The sequence below is a fragment of the Temnothorax americanus genome, unplaced genomic scaffold (genome assembly GCF_048541705.1).
Source record: "Temnothorax americanus isolate GAGA-0224 unplaced genomic scaffold, ASM4854170v1 Scaffold13, whole genome shotgun sequence".
Taxonomy (NCBI): domain Eukaryota; kingdom Metazoa; phylum Arthropoda; class Insecta; order Hymenoptera; family Formicidae; genus Temnothorax; species Temnothorax americanus.
The window spans coordinates 2914320-2934238 of record NW_027509264.1 but is presented as its reverse complement, the minus strand read 5'-3'; the positions used below and the strand labels follow the sequence as shown (position 1 = coordinate 2934238).

Below are 19919 nucleotides of genomic sequence, written 5' to 3'. Positions count from 1 at the left end.
AATACACATATACATACACAACACACACATACACAAAACATAATATTTAAAGGTAATGCAAAAATTTAAATAAAAATCTGTAATAAATATAATACAACGAATTTATATCTCCCTGACGATGAAAAATAAGAATTTAATATACAAAAAATATTATGCCCCCCTCCCCCCAAATGTAAGGTAAGAGTAATAAGGCTCAGTCACAATGAGAGGGGAATAAGGAATAAGATAAAGGAATTAGAAATAAAGCATGTTGCATCTCACTTTAATGTACGTGTACTGAAGTGAGATGCGACATTCCCTTATTCCTTATTCTTTTATCTTGTTCCTCATTTTTGTCATTGTGACTGAGCCTATACTCTGCTCATAGATGAATTGACAACAAGATACACATATTATCACAGACTTAATTTATTTGTCTTTATTAACAAAATATTTTTTTATACACAGATGAATCTCTTACGTTAAATTATTATAAAACTGTTACACAATATCTGTTTGTATTATTTCTTTAAAATTTTAAAGGATTTAGACATTGTTTCGGAATAAATATTATGTAAATTGTGACTTATTTGCACTAATTCTAAGAAAATATATCGATAACATCAAGTAAATTCGATAACGATCAAATAATTATATGTATATGTATATAAAATACAATGGATACGCGGATTAATTCATTGTTATAGACAATCGATAAAAATCTATGCGCGATATGTATAAAATGGTGGAAAATTTACAAATTTATTTCACGAATTAGACGACATCGTGCGTTCACATGATTTTGTCATGGATCGTGTGGAGTTTTTACTTGCTCGTAAGAAAGACGTGTATCATCTCTGATTTATACATGAGATTACAACACGAAGACTTCATAAAATGTATTGTTCGTTTTAGTATGTTTTCAAGATAGGAAGTAAAAAGCATGTTCTTACGTCATCCACTTACATCGTATGAATAAAACTAGCGAATGTACAATAAATCGAGACTACAAACCATATTGTACGGTTTTACCGAGAAGAAAGAATCAGTCTCGCAGAGTGATAATCTACATATGTCGTATAAAAACATTTTTGTTTCGTATCTAACAAATGGTCTTCCCGTACTCAACACGGTTGTCGCGATAAAAAAGAAAACCACGGTTAAAATTTCTATATACTTGGAACCTCGGCGGAAAATAGCGGCGCGTCGGACGCGGTGAACGACGGCGATTTACCCTCCCTCGCGATACGCAACGCTTGATGAACCGACACGGTGTCGAGTTCCTTTTGATTTGGCTTTTCGTTATCCAGACAGATATCGGCGGCCCTCTTACCAAACGGTTCCAGTACCTTGACTCGATAGTCGACTATCGTCGATACCGGATTGCCCGTTAGCCTCAGGTTTTCTAGGCACGGTAGATGACCGATGTGTTTCACCTCCTCGATCTTCTCGATACGATTACAGCTCACGTCTAATCCCTCCAACGAATATAATTTTGAAAAACTGGCGAGGGACGTGAGTTTGTTCTGCGACAGGTCGATGTAGACGATATATCCGAGTTTCGTGTGAAGATCGTCCGGCAGACTGGTAAAATTATTAGACGCTAGATACAATTGAGATAATCTGGGCAACAACGTCACGTTGGAGATCTCGGACAAGTGATCGTTGTTCAGCGTCAGGCATTCTATGTGCGGCAGTAGCTTAATCGCCTCGTCTATAACTTCTATGCGATTATCGCTCAGATCTAAGTGCGTCACTTTCATCCATACGTGAGAGTCGTTGGCGTTTTCGATAATTTTGTGAACCTCCTCGCACATGGCCAGCTCCACGATGTTTCTGAGCTTGGTATTGGTAACTTTCAGCGTGACCACGGTATCCCGAAGATTTCCCATATTGTAAATTTTATCAACCGGATATCGATCGATCGTTAGATGCCGCACATTTTTGAAGGTGGATAACTCGACGGACAAGGCGGACGGATATATGTTGCTGGTTTTGTAAGGCTCCGAGCTTCCTTCGATCGCGAGGCTGGTTAAGCGCGAATTGAAATCCAAAACGTGACTGAAGTCGTATTCCTTATCTACAGCTTCCGTCAGCGGGCACGGCTGCTTCAATCTTTCGCTGATTGCGTATAGCTGAAAGTAAAAGGACAGACGTTGGTGTCTTCGTAACACAAATCTTCATCGATCGAGAGCTAAGCTATATTAATTACCTGTACGGGATTGAACTTGTAGCTTGTCGAAACATTCAGCAAAGTGTCGCCCGTTACGAAAAATTCCAACGCCATGCTCTGCACCAGGAAATATATATCGTACTCGTGGAGATCCAAGAACAGGGCCAATTCCCTGGGCATTGCCTTCTTCAAGTAATTATAAACCGTATTGAGATAGGCCTCGAGACTCTGTCTACGCTTCTCCACGAAAACCTCACACTTGTTGCCTATCAGCTTCTTCGGCGGTAAAATGTCCTTCTCTACGCAGTACTTGGAGACAAAGTTTTCGTGTAACGCCGCAAATGAGCTGTACCTTTGATACAAAGAGAAGTCACAAACTTTTTCCTTTTCCTTCTTTGATTTTTCTCACTTTGCACATGTAAATTTTGCGCTTTATTCTCTCTATCTTAATCAACTTTAACACAAATCAGAAATTGCTTCGCCAGTAATAAATTAACTTTAATTAACCGCTACATATACATTTTATAATCAAAAATTATATAAAAAAATATATATAAAATCTTAGGCTTTTGCGCACACATGCACGCGCGCACGTGTATTGTGCAGTTTGTGCACACTCGAGTTATAGACGGGAATGGGGCGCAAAATTTCGTCGTTGGAGACGAGAACGAGCGGCGAGTCGGCGAGTGTCAAAGTCTACCTGTGTTTGACGGTCCATTTGATCGACGCGATTCCAACCTCGATGCAGTAGTACGTGACCCCGTCGACCGTCTCGACCGACGGTATTTTCAGGTGGACGTTCTCCTGATTCGACAGCAGACACGCCATGACGAGCGATTTTTCGACTTATACGTGGCAAAGGTCGCCTGCGGCCGCGGACGAACGCGGGGACCAGGAGGTTATCCCGGTAATCGTCGGGCTGTGCCGTGTCGTATGTCGTATCGTCGTATCGCGTGGAACAGCGCAGCGCGGCGCATTCAGAGACAGACTCCGCGATTCCCGCGCGCCGCGCGAGACATCGCGATTATGTACGCGCGCACACCGCCTCTCCGCGCTTATCACCGACCGACGTATCCTACGTTGCCGCGAAACGAGGGAGACGAGACCGCGACAGGCGTGCGCGATTGTACGCATCTTTGACAGCTGTCAGCTGTCACGGATCGCGACATCGCGAGAGGAAAAAATAATAATAATAAAAGAGGAACAGCTCGCGCGTACGCTGCTCCCATCTCACGGCGGAACAGCGACATACGAGTCGCACGCCGCGGATGGACTCGGCCGGCCAGTCCATCGACCATCGATTACCGCTTCTCAGCTTCGAATAATTTTCTACGAATTTAATTTGCAAAACTGAAGGTAACATCTCGTGTCAATCGCGCTGTGTTTTTTATCTTAATATAATAAAGAAAATACGCGCGAGCATCATCAGACTGTTGACGAGTTCTAGGTTGCACAAACTAGGCACATATATATTTTGGATATAATATATAGTGTATTTACTTCTATATATATATACGGACGATATTATATTCATAAATATTCATTGCATATGTAGTTTATGAAAAGATCTTATAATCCTTTTAGTTCCTTCTGATCTATAATTTTTACAATTATTTAATTCTTTAAAATTGTTATTAAAAATAAAATACTGAAAGCACTTTTCATAAACATATAAATTAGCTCATATTTATCGTATGTAAAGAAACCGTTATTGTATATTTAGAGACAACAAAGTGTCTCCATCCACAGGCACCACGAAATGGCGTGATTAAGAAAAAACCCGGCAAGTGGAGAAATCCGAGTTCACCACCGGCCAATTCACTTTTGCCTAGTGATAAATTATGTTTGTTTCAATTTATTGGTGGAACAAGCTGGTATTGCCAAGACCTACCTTCCAAAAATTAGAAATTAGAAAATATATCAAACGATAAAATAAACTTGCACCTTGCACCTAAAGAAATAGATATTCTGTCCCTTATTATAACCGATTGTGTTTATTTTTATACATGTGAGAAAGTGTTTATTTCCAACTCCATCTGAAATATTGAAGTTGACACAGCAGGGAAACACGACTGTTGTCGAATGCGACGAAAGTTCGCCAATGTCGTTTGGCTGGCAGAACTAAACATGTATAGGTATAGCCGAATAGTGTTAAAAAAAATCTGAAAAATGGAGAATCTCCGAGTTCCGTCGGCCTAGTTCATGAGAAAATATTTATGTGTAATTCCATCTATAGAGTATGAAAATAACATAACAGATGTGTGTGTGTGGGTGTTATTTCGTTTACAAGTTAAAGCACATCGCAAGGAGGTGAAACACCCTCCTGAAAAAGAATCAATTTTATGTCTGTAATGTTCATTTCTATCAATGCAGATTAACTTTTAATCCCGGTTTAACTTACTTTTTATCTTTTTCTAGTTTTTTTTTAAATTAGAAGAACTTATTTATCATCTCTTTCTAGTTCTAAAAATTAGAAAAAGATAAAAAGTAAGTTAAACCGAGATTAAAGTTAATTTGCATCGATGGAAATGGACATAAGGGTATATCTATCATTAAAACGATACAGACACTTGTGTATGTTTCCTCGTGTATTTCTTTACGACGAGCCGTCGCGTCGTCTCAAACAGTGTCGGATGTTGTCTATTTGCACAACGACAAAGCGGATATTTCGCGTAGATTAAATGACGGCATATGTGAAAACGATCGTGTGCACCGTGCTCCGTGTTCGACATCTCGAGATCGCCCACCTCTGGGAAAGCTGATCGCGAAATCTCACGAATTTCAGCGGCGTACCGTTAAAACTCTCACTTCGCACGTTCATCAAGCATCGAAATCCCGAGAGTTGATCAAATTCATACAATCGATCTCTATTTCGATATCGATAAATCGTCACCCAATATAGATTCGAGAAAGAACCGGTAAATCTCTCTCTCTCTCTCTTCTACGAATAAAGATACTCGGCGCGTAATATATTCGTTATTGTCTTTAAATAAGCGTGACGGTCGACTTGAGTAACGCTGTCGCTTTCGGAGCGGAATGCCGGCCGATACCGCAAATCATTTTCTTCGAGGCAACGAGCTCTCGTTACGAGTTACGTTCGTCGTCGAAGGAACGAGCCACGAGGAGAACGACGTCTCGCTCGCCATTTCTTGCTTATATTCCATTGTCGTGCGCGACAGGAGCGAACGCCGGTTCGGCTCCTCGCGCGCGATCCTCGCATTTCTCAATTCTCCGTCACGGTTTCGGAGCGCGATGGACGGCAATTACGTACGCTATCAGCTGGCTCTTGTCTCTCGCCGACTCTCGCGTTCCTTCGACACGCTCTACCTGTTCTCCTCGTTCTCATCTCCTCCGGCTGCAAATCTATTTTTCTCGCCCGCGCGAAAAAAAAACCGCGACAAAAACGTTACGAATTCCTGCGAGAAAGGCGTAGATATACGAATTACGAATATTCTCTGTCTCCTTAAAGAAATGAAATTTTGGAAATGAGTGCTGGTACATTAAAAAGAAATAGGAAGAAATAAGATTCTGATTTCTGAGGAACCGAAATATATTACAGAAACATTATGCTTTTTTTTTCTCACAAAACGATTATAAAAATACAATTCCGCGTTTTATCTCTATTTATCTCTGGTCTCTCTTGAAGCAAACGCGAATAATTTAGTCTTTTTGTTTAATCAGTTGCGAGTTTCTTTCCAATGAGAATCTTTTAGCTGATGCGATATTCTTGAGAATCCATCTGCATGGCGTTCCATCGTTGTCGATGAGCCAACCCACCGAGAAGGGAAGAGAGATATCGGAATATTTGTAAGATAGAATATAGATGCAGAATGCAGATAGAATACGAAGAGAGCGAATGGGGGTAACTCGAACGCGATTGATTTTGCGTATTTATCGAGCGACGGGGCGAATTACGAATGGCGTCCAGCAACGAAAGATCGCACTCGGTTCTGCCTAATGCCAGGGGCCAGGGGCCAGGCCGCGCTGCCACGAAACGAGCTCGCTCGCTCGCTCATTCATGGCAGCTCCCATTGGCAACAACCTGTTGCCGCAGTGACGTAACCGGCACCTCCTATCGGAGGCGCTATACGTCAAACAATGCGACTGATTACGCCGACGCGACGTGCGGATTACTTGCGCGCGGATCTTCGAACTAACGAGAAGTGCTTAGACATATAGAGAGCTCTCTCTCCCAGGGAAATTTAAAGTCATTCTTTACGATCCCATTAAAAGTATTGGAACATTCATCTTCAGGGACATGTACATTTCGTTTTTTTTTTAAATTTAAATTCTAAATGTTACTGACAAAGTAAAGACGAAGGATGTTCGTCGCAAAGTTTTTCAATTTTCCAACCCTCTTCTTTTTGTGCTTAATTGCTATGGAATTTAAATTGGACAGAACGTATAGCTAAATAAGAAATTAAATCGTTCTTTCTCTAACTTTAAAAGTCCCTGAAGAGACCGCCGGTAGGAGTCGTCGAAATCAGTGATAGGAGGACAGGATTTGCCGTTCAATGTGAAATTTGAATCATTATAAATTACAACAAAGAGGAAATCCTAAATAATCTCTACGTAATCTGAGAAAAAACTGTATAATTAATCTCGCGGAAAGACCGTTTTACTGATGGCGCTAATGCGGCTTTCAAGATATTGCTCGTGTAAAAAAAGTCGTTGGAGTCCCGTTCCTCGCGAGCGCGAGCGCGAGCCGGCGAGATACGAACGAGGGCCGGGGGCCCCCACGGGCCCCGTTAATTACGCCACTGCCAGGTCGGATGCTGCGTCAGGAGTAGGAGCAATGGCGGCTTATCTGGGCTCGCCTGGCTGGCTCGCCCCTCCGCCCCTTTTACCTCTTTACCTGCGCCGCGTTCCTCGGGGTTCGGGGGCTCGGGGGCAAGCCGACGAACCTGTTGCCCGTTCCCATCCAGTGTCGTGACGGTTTCGTTCTTACGCGGTGGTACGTGTGCTCTCGCGGAACGCGCGCGCGCGCGCGCACGCACGCGTTCAGGTGTTGCGGCAATCGGCGCGGCGGAGAGAAACGCGCGTCGCGTCGCGTCGCCAGGTGGGCCAGGTACGCTCGGCGCCCGGCGGACGATCGGTGATCGGTGAGAGTTTCCTGCGCGTCGACGCGACGCGTCATCGTCGGCTGTGCTTGTGTGTTGTTACACCGAGATCGCTACTCGACGACCGACAGTGCCGACACTGCCGACTCCGATCCACGATCGGCAGAAACGATTCTCGGAACTCGGCGGCGGCGGAATATGAGGCGACGCTCGCGTCGCTCTCCCGGATGTATATCGTCGTGGAAAATATCCGCTGTTAGCTGTTGTCGATTGCCCGAGATCGATCGCTCGTTTTCGCGATCGCGCCAGCGAGACGAGGACGTTTTCTTCCGAATCCCGGCGGAGAAACTCCGCGAGAGATCCAGAGGTCGCGAGATCGAAACTTCCCGAGTGACGCGGGGAGATGTGTTGTCGCTGTCGTTTGGCGCGATTTTCTCGAAAGGAAGCTGCGGGGGAAAAAGAGTTGGCGCTCGCTGTGAGGAAAGTCGGTGACTTTAGACGTCCGCGGAGATAGTTCGGTGCGCGAAGAAAGGATTGCGAAGGCGCCGTCGGGTGTAAAAATTAAAATTAAGTAAGTGCAGTGAGAGTGGATAGCGGTGGATCATAACCTATATCGGTATAAGGACGTCGTTTTGAAGCTGCTCCTGCCTCCTACCTCGGGCAACTTCGTCCCTCCGTCGATTCTCGGATCGAGGACGGTGAGTTTCACAATCGCGAACCGATCGATCCTTTCCGAGACGGAGATATATATTGAGCTCACTGCCCTAAATATTTTTCTCTCTCCACGCCTGAAACGAGGCGAACGATTCTATAAAAAAACAACGCGGGTTAACGAGGGTACATGTGATTTCATTTGCGCGATGTTTTTCCTTTTTTGGTGTGTCGCGGACGACGATTTACTCTGTTATTATAAATATTTAAAGGATGAAATTGAATTCAGTACCTCGAGTTAAATAACATTTTGCTATTTTTTTAACTACCATGACATTTAACACAAAATATAGAATTATTTTAACTTCGTTGTTTAAATTAAACGACCATGGAGTGGGAGCAGTGGCGACCTATATAGAAGTACTTAAAAATTAATCAAATTGAGAGTAATTTGACACTAGGAATTAAAACAGTGTACATCTGATAACGCGGAGGTACGCGTGTAATTACGGCGCGCATTGTTTACGCCGCGCCGCGAGAGAAACGACGCGCGTAATCGCGACGCGGAGCTGAGGCGCCGCGCAGCGAGGTGCGTCAGAGGACGGCCGCGGCGTAAAGGAAGCGCGCGCGATGTGGGATCGTGTGACTCACAAGTCACACCCGAGCGAAGCGAGTCGCGCAGGCAGGTAGATATTTCGGTTGTAGGCGTATTCCCGCATTCCTGTCACGTACCGACCGAAAAAAAGACCCGTCTCCGAGAACGCTCCTCCGAGAGAGACGAGAGGGAGGGGGGGGGGGGGGGGGAGAAAGAATCATGTAAATGTAATCCTTAGTCATCGAGCGATCGAAATCGTTGGAATGCGTCGTGAAGCACGAACGAATTTAGGAGCACGTAATCATGCCTGGATGACATTAATTCTGTACCTTTAGAGGTAAAGAATTGTATCTCCAGTTTTTTTTTTTTTTTTTTTTTTTCAGGTATAGCGTTATTGACGGTTGTACTGTTAACCATGCCAGTTAGGTTACATCGTTGAAGACTCGATTAATCAAATTGCTACGTAAAAACTTTATACCTCAAAAAAATCATTCTCTCTATTTAAAACTTTAAATCTTGTTTTCTCTAAATTTTTAATACGATACCTCTAAGAGAGATGAAGAAGAAGAGATTTAATAAGTATGTGAGATCTAATAAGAATTCTTTGAATCAATTCGTTAATTTCCAATCATGTTTCTTATCTTTTTTACAATTTTTCAATAAGATTTTTCGTACGAATTTTCGGCTATTTTATACGTATCTTAAATTTCATTAAGAGTTCTTCTGTCGCAGTTCATTCAAATTTTTCTGAAGATAAACGTAAATTTGGCGAAGTTGGAAAGCACGTAGTTTGTGGCAACGGGCGGGGTGTGAAAATTACAACTGAAAATATTGTATGTATTTTACTCCGCTGGGAGAGAGGGAGAGAGAGAGCTAGCCGTCCGATTTTCAACATCTTACTGCGTAATGCATTATGTATGCGGCGCGATAAAGAATCTCTATTATTTCATAAACGAAGAATTTTTTTTTCTTCAGCCATTACGTAACTTCCTCAATTTCTGAACTCTATTTCGCGATTGTCTTTTTCTCCCATACTCGTACATTTGGAGATTCGAGTATAATTTGCGAGAATTGTTAGCTAAAGTAGTCGCGTATTCACATGCCCACCAGAACAGTGCCCTTCTGTGGCTTTAAACTTAGTACCGTCGTCTTTCTCGCAGCTCGCCGTTTCCAATTACGTACTTGGAACGAGAGAGAGAGAGACAGAGAGAGAGAGAGAGAGAGAGAGAGAGAGAGAGAGAGAGAGAGAGAGGAGAGAGAGAGAGAGAGAGAGAGAGAGAGAGAGAGAGAGAGAGAGAGAGAGAGAGAGAGAAAGAGAGAAGGAAGAAAAGAGGGACGAAGACGGAGAGGATAGTCCGGCGAACGAGAGAGAACGGAGGATGCTGGATGCCGTGAGACCGTTCGTCGAAGCAACACCCGTGATCGTAGCGGAGGTGAGTGTCCGCTCTTTCTGCTTGGAATGTTGCGTTGTTTCTCGTTTCCCGTATCGAGGAACGAAGAAGCACCCACGATTAGATCTCGACGATACCTGATATATTATCGTCTTTCTTTTTTAAATCAATCCGATTTGTCTCTCGTGAAGAGCGGCTCGGCTTCTCTTAGAAACGAAATTCGTGGTGCTCTCGCGGAAACCGATTATTATTGATCCTCGGATCCACAACGCTCGACTCCATTAATCATCTCTTGATCCAACTTAATTAAATTCAATCGAGCTGCGATCGAGTCGCCCGGGATATTTTTCTGCGTGTCGCGCTCGTGGCTCTTCGCCTCTCGTTCGACAATTCGACGGTCGAAGAGGAGCACCGCGTGTCGCGAGATCATTTCGTAGCTCATCGATTTCTCGGCACGGAATTTGATTAAGCAAAGTGCAGTTGCGCTTTGCGGAAAATGACGCGATTAAGCGTGCCGAACGCGGCGATGGAATTTAATTTACACCCCGGAGCGCCCAAAATCGACGGGAAATTCTCCTTGTTCTTGTTTGAGCTCGTAGAAATTATAATTAATGAAAAGATTCAAATATGGTCCAAACATTATTCATCGTGGTGCGAAAAGAGAAAACGGATCATCGTGAACGATACATAGAGATAAGAGATCGCCTGTCTAGTTTGAATTAAATCAACCTACTGCTTCGTAGCGACGACGTTTTATTTAATTCAAACTAGACGGGCGATCTCTTATCTCTATATTGTTTACGCGATGATCCGTTTTCTCTTTTCGTATCACGATGAATGTTTGGACTATATTCAATTTTTTTGTTAATTATAATTTTTACGAGCTCAAACAAAGACGAGACTTTCCCGTCAATTTGTGGCGCTCTGGGATACAAATTACATTTCTACTCGATCGTCACTGCGATTTAATTTTATTAGTAAGAATCAGAATGCATTTTGCAGCACGAAACTTGTGCGAATTTGTAATGTGCAGTTCGCCGCATATTTTCGACGTGAATTTAAAATAGCTGTTGCTGCGCTACCCGGCCACCCCCGCCTTGTATCACGTACTCTTATCAAAGTATGCGAGGTAAAACGGAGTGCTATACAAAGCCATCTTTCAGTCGCGAATGTAGACGTTAACTTGAGACGAACCGCATCGTACACAGTAAAAAATCGTGCGTCCAAATGTTAAAATTTTCTTGTGTTGCCAAGATTTGACTATTATTTCAATGTAAAATTAACATACAACAGCTATGTTATTATTTTCGTAACATTTTCATGGGTTATATTAATGTCAATGTGAAGAGAAGTCACCACGTTCGGGCACGAGTAATAGGACTGAGTATGTATTAATGTCAACGTGATAACTTAACACTTTATGTATGTCATTTAGAAATTGAATATTATTTTGAGTTCTTAACATAATTATTTCAAAAAATCAACACGCATTAAAGTTATTTTAACATAAACAAAAGTTAAAGTAAATCTTCTCTGAACTAATCGTAAACTTTGACATACAAAATAATCAAATTTACTACAATCAAATGTTCAAAACAACATTTCTCTTAAGTTGAAATAACTATCGTTTATTCAAATATGTTATATCGACATTTTTTACAAGTTATTTTTACATTATACTTAAAGTTAAAAGAACAAATATAAATGTAAAATATAGTGTCAATAAATTAACATTTCTAATTTGTCAACAAGTAACGCACGATGAATGAGTTATTTTAACTCAAAATTTAGAGTGGACTTTCTGGGACATTTGAAAAATGTTACGCGTAACATTTTATTTTTTACCGTGTATCGTTCTCATATTGAAAACGGAAGAGCTGAATTAAGATAAATAACTCGTATTACGCACACGACAAAAGTGCGTGTCTATTTCTTCATTCGCCGAGTCACTTCTTCCCGTTTGCTTCTACTTTCTGTGACGTAATTTCTGCGGCACATTCGCGCGGAACGTCGTGGAAAATCGAATGAAAAATTGTCAGGAGTCAGTCTATCGGAAAAGCTGTGAAACGGAGTTTTTACAGTAACTCACGAAGCGCAGTCGACAAATCTGACGCAAGTACTATCCGAGGATGGCTACTCCTAAGCATTGAAAACTTCCCTTCGATCCCCTTTCAAAAAGAAACCATAAAGCTATAATAGGGAAGCATCTCCCACGGGTCAAATAATACTCGAGGGAAAGACGAAGGACAAATAATAACCGCGGCAAGTGATCGTTCGCGTGAATGGCGGAGCATTGAAAGAAAAAAAGAGGGTCGCAAATGGAGAAACCCATTGAGACTTCGGTACGTCCTGCACGCGACGCATAGTGCAAACGTCGGTAAGGACACCGTTAATATATATAGCGACGAATTCCGGAACATTAGGCTAGATCCTTTCGTTCGTGCTCTCGTGGACTCGGGCAGTAACCGTGGACCATAAGCCGTTCTTGCCGTTCCTCGCAGCCTCCGTACATTCGGCATGCGCGCTCGGCTGCAGCCAGACGACTCACCATCTCGTTTCACTTTGATGTTGTGACCGCGCCGCATTCCTTCTCTCCTTTACCACCGCGTCCCCGTTTACCCGTTTCCTCCGTACGCTCTTCTGCATCCTCTCGAACCGGCTCTCCCTCTCTCTTTCTCTTTCTCTTGCGCGCTCTCGCGCTGTCCTCTTCCACCTGTCTTTCCCTCTCTCTTTTCCTCGTTCTCTCTACATACACTTGCACTTTAATGCACACAAAGGAAACACCGTAACGCCGTGAGATGAGGTCGCATCGAGACAGGAAACGTCGAGGGACGCATCGCGCGCGCGTGTGTTTTCTCCCAAAAGCCCGAGTTTTCCGTAACTTTACATCTCTTGTTCGCACCGGGTACCGCGATAATTCATCACGGCGATGTTTCTCCCTAAAGTAGCATGCCCGCACGTGGAAAAGCACTAATTTCCTTCTTTAATTGTGTCACACTGTATATCTACCCCATTTTTATCGACTCGCTAAACTTTCACCGGCACCGGCCCCTCGCACAGAGATAATTTCTTGATATAAATCCTAATAATTTATTCTAATAAATTATGGCAACACAAGCAGACGTGTTATTCTGACAAAAATTTTTTCTTTTTATTTGTATAATCTTCTTATTTCATTCCGTGCGTTTATCTCGTGTCTTTTCCGATTTAGTTAACGTAATCTTTCGCAATTAACGCAGGTTACGATGTTTTTATGTTTTCGTTTCGTGCAACTCGCGAAATATACTCTCTGGTACATAGGATCGCGTCCGATGCACCGGGCTCGTCGTTTTTGCCGCAATAAGTTCGCTCGTATCGGGACGATACGGCACCACGTGGCTATACTTTCTCGAGTGCACTCGATTGCAGTGGGCACGCACGAGTCCGGCGAAATAAGTATCGAGGTAAGAGTGCTCGACGGCGCCGCGGCGCCACGGCGAATCCGCACGTTCTCTCACCTCCTAGCTTCGGCTTTGCCGCTCTCCTCCTCTCGTTTTCCTCGATCTCTATAGGTTTCCGGTCTTGCCTCTTTTCCCGCCCTCTCGGCACACCCGACCGTGATCGATTAAAGTTTCGAATGGAAGCGCCTCATTCCTCCCTTCCGAATTCGAAGTGCGCTTCGATCCTGTGGACTTCGACTTCTCACGCGGAAATTTGCGCAAGGTAGTGAAAGAGGTAAAGAGGTAGAGTAGAGCGGGTGTATAATCCTGGGACTGGCTCGATGTGATCGGATTCCGTGGAACTACTCCTGAAACCTTTGGTTTCCCTCGCAGCTCGTCGCCCGCGCCGTGCGTTTCTAACATTCTACGGTCCTACCTCGTTGGCTAAGATTCGCCGGATGTCGTTCCGATATCTTTTAAATTCAAATCACGGAGGATGTTAAGAAGTTTAGGATAAAATTACGGTGTAAAAGAAATGGAATTGGAATACTTTCCTAAATTGGAATATTTTCCGAAATAAAATGGCTTTGATATTTTTTAAAATGGAATATATAAGTAGCGGCACACACACAATGAGTGAATATTGTTTTTTTATAATATTTTTTTAAAAAATTGTGAAAAGAGCCATTTTTCTCTGTAGTTTAAAGATAGATCTAGTTACTCGCATTAATTAATTCTTCTCCCTCTGCGAACGTAGTGATTAGCGAATAAAGGCGTTTATCGAAGCGCGCAAATTACAGCGGAGAGATAAAAAGAGGTTCTCCGCCGCCGCCGGGTGTTGTGAATGCTTTAACAGATTTTTGTATAGCGTCTCTCACAATAACGATAATATTTCAAGTAAGAACATTGGACGGGGCGTTACACAAAAGAGTTTCTTTGCTCGTTTATTTATTTTCTGTGTAGCCCGACGAGTCTGGGGATCGACGGAACAATGTGAAAAACCGTTTGCGATTATGTTACGACGAACGGAATGGAAAGCGCTATCTTTTCTCACGGTTACCGCAACATGACTTTCGATCCTCACAGTTTTCGCGGCGTACGTTTTTTTTTTCCAAGTGGAATGGTCCTATCTACAATTCGACTCTTCGAAGAACGCTGAGATCGTGAAACCATCGAGCGAAAAGTTAACTTGCGATAACTCCGATTACGATCTAAAAAATCGCTGCGGTTTTCTGAGAAAAAGCGCAAAGTTGCGCTATACGTTCGTGGATGGCGAAATTTATGAGATAGGCAAAAGAGTACGTGATTTGTAACTCTCTTTTATTCGCGTAAAATACAAGTTTTTGAAACCTGGTAAAACATGGCTGATAGAGAAACGCAAATATTTCCGCTTGATATATGGGCTCTTTTGAGACACGTATTTTTTGTACAAGTTCTCTTATGTTAAGAGGGTGACACATCTCTTTAAAAAAAATTTTTACACGTCACTTTTAATTCTGGAATTTTGGAAAAATTAATATGTCGTTAACCATGTACCGCGAAAGCCGACACTAAACAAATCGGTCGATTTTACGGACGCATATTCCTAGCTAAACTGCGGCGGCGAGCGCCACGCGAATGGCATATGGGTGATGCATCGATGGCAATATTCACCTGTTTTACGTGAAATACGAAAGTATGCCGGCGTCGCAGCTCCGTAGATCCTCGATATTGCACACAGGACTGAATTATGAGAGCGTTGGCTTCTATACCCCGCGGCCACCAGATACCGTGCATGAATATTGCCTCCCATCTCTGCCTCGATAGATTCGTTTTGTATTTCTAAGCTGTCATCGATATTTTTAGATCGGACATTGGCTGTTCGTTTGATATATAATCGTCTCATTTTTCTCATTTTGTGTCTTATGCAATATAATATAATAACGCAATGATACCTGACAACACGTAAAATTAAATGCAAAATGTGTCACTTGATCTAACTGTCTCGGAGAATTTCCGGAGTACACACGTTATATAAAAAAAGAATCACTTCCTTTTTATTCGTAAAATAACTTTTATATATATATATATATATATATATATATATATATATATATAAAAGACAATATATTCAATAAATACTTAATAATTATTTATAATTATATTAAGGATCTCATTCTAAATAAATACAAGTATATGCGTGTATTAATATATGTAAAATAACAATAAGGATATATAATACTTTATACCATCACGATGCAAAAGATAGAAATAGTTTTTAATCAGTTTCAATACTGTCATTACAAGTTCACTTGTTGCGAGTCTCATTTACATCGTATAATATATGCTCGCATCAAGCGTCTCTCTTTCGCTCGCAAACTTTTTAACAAAATTCCGGACTACGTGCACATTTGATGCCTCCATGTTCGACAGAGCGGACGGTCGCGGGTCTCGACCTTTTGGTTTTCCGAACACGATTAAATGGCGCGTAAAGAAAGTTACAGGTACAGGTCTAAGGAGGGAATCTAAGCGAAAAGAGAATTCGGGATGCGCGACACCGAGTGCTCGCGACAGATGACTTATATATCTTCTCTTTCGAGATCTCTTTCTTTTTAATAAATTTGCCGTCTCTTGAACGAAAGAGGGACTGTGCTTTTCTCAAAGTAAATGGATTACGCACCTATACGGCCATTAGATGAAATTTATTGGGTAGAAGGACTGCGCAGACGAAAAGCAATATCGATCTTAATATTTTATAATTATTTTACGTCTTCTTTCTTTGCGTCTATGCAAGACGTAAAAAATAAAACCTGCTAGCATGCGATAATACTTTAATAATGTATTATCCTGAAGATTAATAATTAGAATCGAAAAATTTAACATGAAAATGTCGAGGCTATACAATAATTTTCCAGTTATAAGCGATCAATGTAATAAGGATCGCGTAAAGCTCGCTCGCTATTGTCTGTAAATGCACTGTCATCTTTTATTGACTCTCATATTTCAAGTGATATTGACCTTTACTCAATTAGTTTTACGACTCTTACACGTAGTACGATATACAATTAACATTAATTCCGGTCGATATCTTTATATATTCAACTCTCTCTATAATATTTAAGAAATTATTTTTCGTTTATATTAGAAGCTCGTTTATTTCATTTTGTGAAAGAAAGGAAAGAGTCAACGAATAGGTAAATAGTTGATAGATCAGTATAAATATAATCATAGATTTGACACGAACGTGATACTAACTTTGATAGCTTATAATTTGAAAAATATTGTGACTTTGACAATTTTACAACAGATTTTTCAGATTTAATTGACCTCTATTTAAATATTGTATAGTAATTGTGGAACACTCTATATGCATTTGCCAACAAATGAATCTTTTTCAAATGAGTTTAAACCTGATACATATCGCAATAAGCCTGGCACTTTTATTTTGCTGATCGCAACTTTAATAATCTGACTTTGAAATCACTAAATATTACGTTGCTACGTTACTCTTACTTTTACATCATCACAAATCTTCTTTTATTTGCTCCGAGTTTAATTTTAATTATAAACATAAACTAGAATGAAGAACTACATCAAAGGAAGTATACATTTTAAGCACGCACGCACGCACGCACGCACGCACGTACATAAATTCGATTTAAATATAGTAATCCAATAGAGATACAGAATTGAAAATTGCAGAGAGGTATTTCCATATCTAATGTCAAAATTGACAGGAAATACGTGTCTCGGAGAGACGTAGCGGAGCAAGATGTGCACGTTAGGGAAATAAACTCGAGTCGTCTCTCATCGCCCTTCGTATCTCCGCACGATTTGCGGCGAAGCGCACTTTACATCGCTCTCGGTATACATGTATTATTCCGTCCGATAGCGCGATCCATCACGCTCAGGTAATTGCAGCGAATCGTGAGATTTAATTCTCAGACGTGATTTAATCGATCCAGCGTTACATTGTATCGAAGTGCAGGATCTATTATAAAATATCGAGTTTCGGGTTTCGCCGCTAATCATGCGTGCGGACGTTGCACGCGCGCTCCGTTATTTCGACGTCCCGGTGCGCGATAGATTAGCGGGGGTTTTCGCGCTGGCGAATGGCGGAATGAAAACGAGATCCGAATTTGCGAGGCGTGAGATCGTCGCCCTCATGGCGCGCACGTGTCTCGTTTTCGGCTTCGAGTTTCCGCCCGACGCGACGCGTCGCTCTCGCACCACCGGCCTTTTCCGCAATTTACTCTCCCTCGTTCGAAGCGCGTTAACGGCCATTACCATTTTTCGTCTGGAGCCTCGCGAGTTTATCTTCGATGTCTGCCGCAAGAAAAATTCCTCGTCATTAATAACAACATTTTTGTCCTGTCCGCTCGAATTCTTGTTTTATTTTACTTACATTCCGGTTTCGAATTTATCTTTAGATAATTATCTTATTAATTACGTATTAAAATTTAACGAGTTTTGCTTCTCTTTGCGAAAAAAAGAGTTTATTTCTACTTCCTCGATTTGTTCACTCGCATACAAACGGGGGCGATCGAGCGGGAGTTGCGTTAAACCTTCCGCGTACATCGTGCGTGCGCTCGACGGGGAGCAGACGAAACGCAAAAGAAGCTGCAGTCCGGAGCCACGCGCGTCCGGTTGTTGATCCGCCTGGTTTGCAGACTACAGGCGATGCGTGTGTCGAGCAAGCGCGTTCTCGCGGTGTATGCCGATGAATCGTGCGTTCTTATACGATGCAATCGTACGGTCGACGCATTGGCGTAACATTCGGTGGATTGTTAAACCATTTCCGCGTATGTTCCAAGTGTTCCGAGAACCGCGCAAACATTTGTATAACGAATAGAATCAGATTTAATGTCGCCACCGCGAGAAATTGACCCTCATATTGATTTAATTTCTCAATAAAAATAACTCATCATTTAATATAACATTATCTAATTATTTTTTTCAAAAATGGATACGCCGTTTCTCGTTCAGAAAATATTGTATGCTTATTTAAATCGGTATGCGTCACGCACGCACCGCTGACGCACAGACGGAGGACACGCGCTCCTCTCCACTCTTTGACTCTTCTTCTATTTCTTCTTCATCTCCGCCCTTCAGCGAGAACTTCTCTCAGTATCGTCCCAAGCGTCCATCGCGAGGGAAGCCGCGATTTTTCAACGGCGTTCTTTTACGTACAACATCTAACGCGATGTGCGTCCGATCGACCTAAAAGTTTCCGAAATTTTGGCTGATCGAAAATAAATCTAATTAAAATCAATACAATATCAATAACAACAGTACGGTACAGTAGTGCAGCAGAAACGTTACTATAGCTTCTAAAAAGTAAAATAAAGGATGATATTTTTTACTAACTAAATCTTTACGGAAAAATTGATATGGTTGAGGTAAATAGTAATTATTTCTTACATCAGAATATGACGGGATATAGGATCTTAACAGACATAAGTAATTTCATTTTAAACAGAAGCCATTTTTTCGAATTATGCGAGGTTTCGTTTGGGACTTTGGTAGGATCGGATGAATTTTAACTACCATGGAGGACATTGTCATTCCCAGTGCCTCAGGAACCTCATCGCGGGTGGCACACGTGCGATGCGATCGAACATCGTTACGTAGCGGTCGATGAACCGTCAGCTGTAACACACCCGGGGCGAGCTGAATATTAAGAATCGTCGAACAATTATTAAGAAGCGCGGTGCGGCGAGGGGGATCGGGGATCGGCAAAATTACGGCGTTTGTAGCTGAAAAGACATTCCCGGCGTACGTGCCCGCAATCCCCGATGGACGGATATACGCAACCGCTTCAGTTTCGGCATTATTTCGCGCGCGCGATGCACGTCGCTGCGCACATTCCTGTCGGTCCTTTCGCGCTCTCTCTCTCTCGGTTTTGTCTCGCGCTTCCCCGAATCTCGATTACGGTCGAGGTATGCGCGAATCCACAAGCGTTCCTAAATCGCGGCTTCAAGATATTTTACGCCTGTATACTTAACGTCGCCTTATCATTTTTATCGATTCGTCGCAGCGTTTTCGAAGATTTTTTTCAACGGTTCGAAATCAATGCAGCGCGCAGCGTCGAGAAGTGTGCACGCAGGAAAATAATCTCCATTATATTTATTCATGGCGATGAAAAAGGCGAAAGTTGGTATAGGGCACACCCCCGCCCACCCTTTCCATATCTACAACGGTTCAAAATTGAATTCGCTCTCTCATATCCGCTTTAAATAAAATTCTCCCGGCGCGCGGACCGCACGAGAGGGCACGGAGAGGCCCGGCCGAAAATCATTCCAACTTTTCATCTCAAGTGCCTTCCTCGGGATAGCGTATATATACGAGGGCGCCGAGTGTGTGTTTCGTGACTTCACCTCGCCTCGCCTCGCCTCGCCTATCGGGAGTTCGTTCACGTAAAGAGCACGCGCGCGATAGATCACGGGCTTTTCCGATTCGTATGGTACCTATACATATATCTACCCCAACACTGGCCGTGCCGGACCGGCGCGGCGCGGCGTGCCCGTTCTAAACCGTCGAATGTATTTCATTCGGACCTTCCATATCGGCGGACGTGCTTCCTCGCCAAAGAGCAGCGCAAAAGTTGCGCCTCGTGTTTTTCCTCTTACGACGTGCAGACGATGTCGATACCAGAGTTTCGGTCCGCCGGAA

General features: G+C 42.6%; 2 protein-coding genes across 3 annotated transcripts in view; one reads left to right on the top strand and one right to left on the bottom strand.

Moving 5' to 3' along the window:
* Positions 1–344: 344 nt before the first annotated feature.
* On the bottom strand, positions 345–3331 carry LOC143893833 (nischarin). Its single transcript, XM_077399569.1, has 3 exons — positions 2853–3331; positions 2192–2504; positions 345–2114 (listed from the first exon to the last, which is right to left on the bottom strand). Exons 1-3 carry the CDS (start codon positions 2978–2980, stop codon positions 1149–1151), a joined length of 1407 nt encoding a protein of 468 aa, XP_077255695.1. The 5' UTR covers positions 2981–3331; the 3' UTR covers positions 345–1148.
* Positions 3332–7064: 3733 nt separating this feature from the next.
* Positions 7065–19919, top strand: part of LOC143893932 (uncharacterized) — a 132420-nt gene continuing 119565 nt past the window's right edge. Inside the window, exon 1 of one of the 2 annotated variants that reach the window (XM_077399812.1) lies at positions 7065–7910. The gene's annotated coding sequence lies outside the window, so the exon portion shown is untranslated. Of the gene's footprint in view, positions 7911–9774; positions 9892–19919 lie in introns of those variants that run through there. The other variant, XM_077399813.1, reaches the window with a different exon arrangement.

What these genes read in the sequence shown, in the direction of transcription:
- LOC143893833 (XM_077399569.1), bottom strand. Translation starts at nt 2,980, where the DNA reads ATGGCGTGTCTGCTGTCGAATCAGGAGAACGTCCACCTGAAAATACCG. An exon ending in AAATGGACCGTCAAACACAG is followed by an intron (nt 2,505 to 2,852) that starts GTAGACTTTGAC and finishes TTTGTATCAAAG; the next exon opens with GTACAGCTCATTTGCGGCGT. An exon ending in ACAAGTTCAATCCCGTACAG is followed by an intron (nt 2,115 to 2,191) that starts GTAATTAATATA and finishes TTTTACTTTCAG; the next exon opens with CTATACGCAATCAGCGAAAG.